General features: G+C 44.6%; 1 protein-coding gene across 7 annotated transcripts in view; it reads left to right on the top strand.

Moving 5' to 3' along the window:
* Window positions 1–1,096: 1,096 nt before the first annotated feature.
* The window catches only part of BEND5 (BEN domain containing 5), a 921,457-nt gene continuing 916,553 nt past the window's right edge, over window positions 1,097–6,000 (top strand). For all 7 annotated transcript variants that reach the window (XM_035333426.1, XM_035333424.1, XM_035333425.1 and 4 more), the window contains exon 1: window positions 1,097–1,178. In XM_035333426.1, coding sequence (XP_035189317.1) covers window positions 1,136–1,178 — 43 coding nt within the window. In that variant the 5' untranslated portion in view covers window positions 1,097–1,135. The remainder of the gene's footprint in view (window positions 1,179–6,000) is intronic.

The raw sequence follows: 6,000 nt of genomic DNA, 5'->3' as shown, positions 1-6,000 counted from the left end.
TAGCTATTAGGAAGAAATCCTTTACTGTGAGGGTGTTGAGGCACTGGAACAGGTTGCCCAGACAAGCTGTGAAGGCCCCATCCCTGGAGGTGTTTAAGGCCAGGCTGGATGGGGCTTTGAGCAACCTGGTCTGGTGGGAGGTGTCCCTGCCCATGGCAGGGGGGTAGAATGAGATGATCTTGTAGGTCCCTTCCAACCCACGCCATTCTATGGTTCTATGATCTCCCCCAATGTCTGTCCATGTATGCAAATATACATGATTCTAGGACCTGATGCTTTCACTTTTAACACCATGCTCATCTGATGGCTAGCCTTGCTTCTGAGAACTTGGAGTTTGTATGTGCTGAGGACATACCATGAAGCTTCCATCTCAGCCTTGCATTAGTGAGACATGCATCATCAAACCCAGCACGCCGGGTCTTTTGGGAAACACACACATAATTAGCCCCTTTGCACCAAAGACTTCATCGCTGTATTCACCACATGGTGAGTGTCACCCAGTGCGCCTGCGAACACACACACGGGCAGAAACCCTCCCATCCCCTGGACGCCTCACTGTATTTGCCATATGGTCAGATTCACCTGCTAGGTCTGGGGGATGGAAACAGACGGGTAACACACACACACATAATGAAGCTCCCCACTGGGCTGCTTTAAAAAAATGAAAAAAAAAAACTTCCCCATGATCAGACTCATGTACTGAATTTGGGGCAGGGTGGGGTGGCCACACATCTATCCCTGCCTGAAGGCTGCCTCCAGGTACTGCCTGCGCTCCACCTGGAAAGCAGGAGCAGGCGGGCTCTGCCCCTCTGGGGCGACCCAGACCCTAACCCCTTCTGTGCCCCGCTCTCCCCGGGGCCTCCAGGCTGTAATTGCTCCCCGGGCGAGGCGGCGGGGGCCGCGCACCTCGGTAACGAGCTCCCCTCAGGGCCCGGCTCCCCCCGGGGGCGGCGGGAAGGCTTTCCCCGCGGCGGGGCGGGGCCGGGCCCTGTCAGCGCCGCAACATGGCGGCCTGCGGGCGGCTTGGGGAGAGAGGGAGGGAAGGGGGGGCGCGGGACTCCCCTGGCGGTGACGTGTGTTGCCATGGCGACGCGCGGGCAGCGTCTCGCGCCGGGTGGGGGGGGATGCGGGGGGGATGACAACAAATATGGCGGAGAGGAGCAGGACGGCAGAGACGGGTCAGTGCCGGCCGCAGGCGCCTGGGTGGGGGGAGAGGGGAAGAGACCCTCCCTTCTGCAGGGGGTGAGGGCTGCTGCTGGCAGCAGAGGGAGGAGAGGGCCTGCCTCGCTTGGAGCCCTTCTCTCTGGGGAACGGGAGGGGAGCGCCTCCTGGCTGAGGGGGAGAAGGGGCCCGGGTCGGGAGCCCCCTGCCCAGGGAGCTGTGGAAGGAGGGGAGGGCCCCGTGCCTTGAGGTGAGGGGCACCTTCCAGGGGGAGAGGTGGTAGTGGGGGGTGACCCTTCAGGCAGGGAAAGGGGGAGAAGTCCCAGGCTCTCAAGCCCTGTCAAAGGGGGGAGCCCTGGCCCAAGGAGAGCCCCCCGCCCAGGCTGACACCCCCTGACCAGCCCACACGAAACGTGGGGGACAGCCCTGCAGGAGGCTGGTGGTGGGGCAGCCTGCACCCCACGCCGGCCTGCCTGCACGGGGCAACGGTGGAGGTGGTGAAGAGCAGAGCGGCGGACAGGGGTTCCCCTCACACGAGAAACCTCAACCTTTGTCTAAATGGAAAAAAAAAATAATCAGTGAAGACTTGGGGTTGGAATCGAAACTGCACCACAAGGTTGATGGCTTGGGGGCTGACCCACAGGTGCTGCGTGACCTGTCCCTGGAGCCCTAGAGAGTCTGGAGGCTGCAGAGGGACAGGCTGCTGCATGCCTTGCCTCTCACACGTGCTATTCTGTCAGGGGCTCTCTAGCGGAGGTGCCAAGTGTTATTCTTCCTATTCAGGACAGATTAACAATGGCTCTGACTGTGTGTGTGTGAAGATAAGTTTGTCATGAAACTCAAGTTTTGTGTTTCTTCCTGAGTTATCAGAATCCTCTGGGTACAGGGGTCTTTCCTATTGTAACAAAACACTGTGAAGGTCTTTTCCACCCCACAAGAAAACAAAAGCCCCCCAAATAATTTATGAAAATTAAAGTTATTAACATTGTGAGGATGAAACAAAGATAATTACAGTTTTTCTGAATATTTAATATCCCACAGCACCATACATAAATTATCTAGCTTCCTGAATCAAAAGCTCATTTTCCTTGCCTGCTTTTAGCTGTTGTGCATGTGCTTTTCTGCCTCAGAAGTGGCTCCATGTTAAATGAAGATGCATTATCCATAGAACTGATTTTGGATTTTTGGACCATTCAAGGTGAAAAAAAGTGATAAATACATGAAATGCTCTTGTACTCTGGAAAAAAAAATACCACAAAGGCTATGTCTGAATAGATTGGCTTAAGGTTCTTGAACTCCCTGTCTGTTTCAAGCTTGCTGTTTATGAACCCCCAAAACCACACCAAGAAGTTTATCATGCATTAAACTTGTCCACAAGGCAGGTGATCTGTTTTGTCTGCTGTGCAACACTGTGCTAAGCACAGCTGATTGGCTCTGACTGCACCACAGAACAGGGAATGCATCTCCAGTGGCCACCATTCGACTTTGTCAACTTTCCTACAGACTTCATCCACCTATGCCTATGTCTTTGTCAGTAACTTTCTATAAAATCTGATGGAATTCACACACTGTTTCTGCATTAGTACATAAAGTTACTTCTATATGGTGTTCCCTACTTTAATCTTTAAATTTGCAGCCTTACAGTATTTGCTTTTTATTTTTAACCTTGACATGAGTTTATTCACATCTGTCCATTTCAGCTAGGTAGTCAGTCACTTTCTCATAAACACATCAATTCCATGAGATTGTGCTGAAATCATGTTTCGCTGCTTATCCTGATACATACATATCCATTTAAATTTTGCAGCTCCTCTCTAGCCATTTTGCAGCTGTAATCTGTGGGTCCCTCCTGTTTGGAGAAACCAGATGAAGAATTAAAATGTAAAGAGTCACAAAGATAAGAAGAAAACCAAAAATTTTCAGAGATTATTGGGGCTTGGGGAAAGTGAGTGAAATAAACTTACGGTTCCCATTTTTAAGAAAGGGCATAGGAGGTAGGGTGTGGAAAAAGTTTCTGGTTTTCCCCAAAGTTTAAGACTTTGGTTTCTGATGCTGTTTGAAGTGCATAGGAAGTGCATAGCTAGGGAATATTCTTGCTCATGGTGCATCCTGGCTACTTCCTATGTCTTCATGCTATGTCAGATCAGGACTACTCTTGAGGAGATCCAGGAGTCTAGCTGTGGAACCTGCATTTTACACACATTTTAAGTTTTTCTGCGTGCACGCAGGGAGAGCGAAGCCATTACAGGAGTACTGAACACTGTTCAAACCATGTAAGTTGATTTAGCTGGTATGACTATATTGTTGTTTCAGTTTTTCAAAAACACCATGTTTTTATTCCTGGGTTTGTCAGAGAAACACAATTCCAGAAAACACAAACAATAGCCAAGTCTTGTCTTTCCATCTTGAAATACTGTTATTTCTAATTTTCAAATGAGAAAACTGCATTAAAGAGAGATTGAAGGTTAATTGACCCATGCTTTATAGCAGCACAGATTACTGGTATCAAAGTGCTGTTTTCCTTGTTTGCTTATAAGGTGTTTTCAGTCTTTCTAAACTCTTAGCTTTGAAAACATGCTATGTCAAAAGGTTCTGTATATTAATTATACTTTATGGAAAACTTACTTTTTTATCATGTAAAAATTTTGCATTTCAGTTTACCTTTTTTACACCAGTCATTATACTTACTGTTTCCAGATTAAAAAATATTTTAATGTTTTTATTCCTTTTTCATGTAGAAAATTTTTACTTCTGTAGTAGTTTTTGCAAATTTTAATTTTTATTAATGGGGAGGGGTGTTAGGACACAATTCTACAAGGGACTTCAAAAGACAGAATGCTCTCAACTCTTACTGTACTGTTATACTTAGCTTTATTTTCTAGATCACGCTTTAAGCCAATCTGTATGTTTCAAATGAGATTGAGATTTAATATGGAACATAGATTATTTCACATCTGTCTACTGTAGAGTGCTTTTTCTGGTATGATGCACTCTGGACTAGGCAGACATCTGGTCTAATCCATTAAAATAGTTCCTCTGCATTCTGATGTTTGGTTAGAGCACTACAAATCATCTTGTTTTATTCTGGATTAATCAATCATTTTCCCATTGCACTTAGCTCCTTATTCTCTCCTGTTTTCTTGGAACTGCTCAAATCAGATTGCTGCAATAAGCCATAAGTTTGTCTGTTTTCTTGGGTAGGTTCTTCACATTGCAAGCTTGGAATCCAAATCAAAAGCCACTTAACCTTCACTAATGAAGTCTGCAGGAGAATGAAAGGGATTAAGTTAGTTACTTTCGGGTGCTGTTGGTGTCCCTTTCTTATATTAAGCTCAGCTGAACTTGATGTCTCACACCTGTAGAAATGCAGGATATAGCGAGATGGCCTGCTCAGTTAAGTTTCTTCCAAAACCTGAATGTTATTTTTCAAATTCTGCAGCAAAGATGACCTTATTAATTTATCTAAGGGAGGTTTAAGAATAGATCAAAGTGAGTACAGGATGCCTGTATTTGGTAATTTTTTTGATTCATGCACCACCCTCTATCAAGATATGACAATAATTGCATAATTGTTTTATCTTTCTGATAAATAGAAAATGAAGATCAGATGAAAGTAGTTAACTTTTCAGACATGGATCCAGCTAAAATTTGCCTAGCTACTGTATTTTCCCCAAGTTACTGTTCTTCTTTGGGTCTGTGTTGTTGTTGGAAGACTTGCCTCTAGGGGCCTGGCAGGTTGGAGGGAGTGGGTTACCCCTGGGCTCTGTAAGGGCTGTCCCCTCTGGGGTCGGTGTATATTAGACTGGATTGGCAGCTTTGCGCATTATCCCCCAATTGCTAGTCGTTTTGTCGATATTAGCATTTCTGGTGTTTCATTGGGTTGTTTTTGCTGAAATAATAGTGAAAATAAAAAAAGACATTTGCTCACAGTACTGGATGGGATATAAATGTATGTCTTGAAACCAAATATCCTTGTTACTGGGACAGATTTCTCAGCTGGGTCAGTAGGTGTTTCACGTTTATGTATGTGTTGTGATAGTTACCGTACAGAGCCACGTTAACGCATGTTTCATATGAAGACTGGTAAGAGTTTTCAAAAGTATTTGCAGTTGGGCTGGCCTGGCTGCAGTGAGGACATCTTTAAACTACTGTTGAATGCTGAAACATCTCTCAGAGTTTTGGTAGTAATTAAAATTTCTAAAATACTTGAGGTTGAGATCATTGTTTCAGCGATCTGCGTGTGGAGAGCCTGAATGATTAGTTCTGTAAGTTCAGCAGTGCTTTCTAACTGATTTTAATGTGATAATGCTGAGCTGGACTGTTTTGAAAGAGAGCTTTTGATTATTCATTCTAAAAGAATAATTATCCTTTTAAAAATACTTAATCACATATGGTATGAATGCATTCTAGTATCAAGAACATACTGCTTTCTTTTAGGTGGCAGCAGCTGTTAAATAAAGAGCTGAACTGAATTAGACAACCAGTTCCATGTTTTTTTTTTTTTTTAATATAGGCCTTATGGGTATCTAGACACTCATTCAACAGTTCTGTCATGAGGAAATTTCACATAGGAGAAATCACCTAATTATTTTAACAGCAATACTTGTAATCTCAGTCTTTTAAAGTAACACCAAATGTTGCTGGTATTTCTGGTCTCCTAGGCAAATTTAATTTCTTAAATTTAATTTATTGTTTCTTAGATTTCTTCTGAATGTTGAAGTGTATAAATATAATATAGCTTATTTCCTAATCTACGGAAATACGTAGCTTTGCAGTTTACTAGCCTGTACGCATAGCTGAATCCCAGTGTTGGGGAAAAGAAGTGCAGCCGTGGTGCTG

Source organism: Oxyura jamaicensis, chromosome 8, assembly GCF_011077185.1.
Source record: "Oxyura jamaicensis isolate SHBP4307 breed ruddy duck chromosome 8, BPBGC_Ojam_1.0, whole genome shotgun sequence".
In the NCBI taxonomy this organism is placed as follows: Eukaryota; Metazoa; Chordata; class Aves; order Anseriformes; family Anatidae; genus Oxyura; species Oxyura jamaicensis.
The sequence above is the reverse complement of the archived record's forward strand: the minus strand, read 5'-3'. Positions and strand labels throughout refer to the sequence as shown.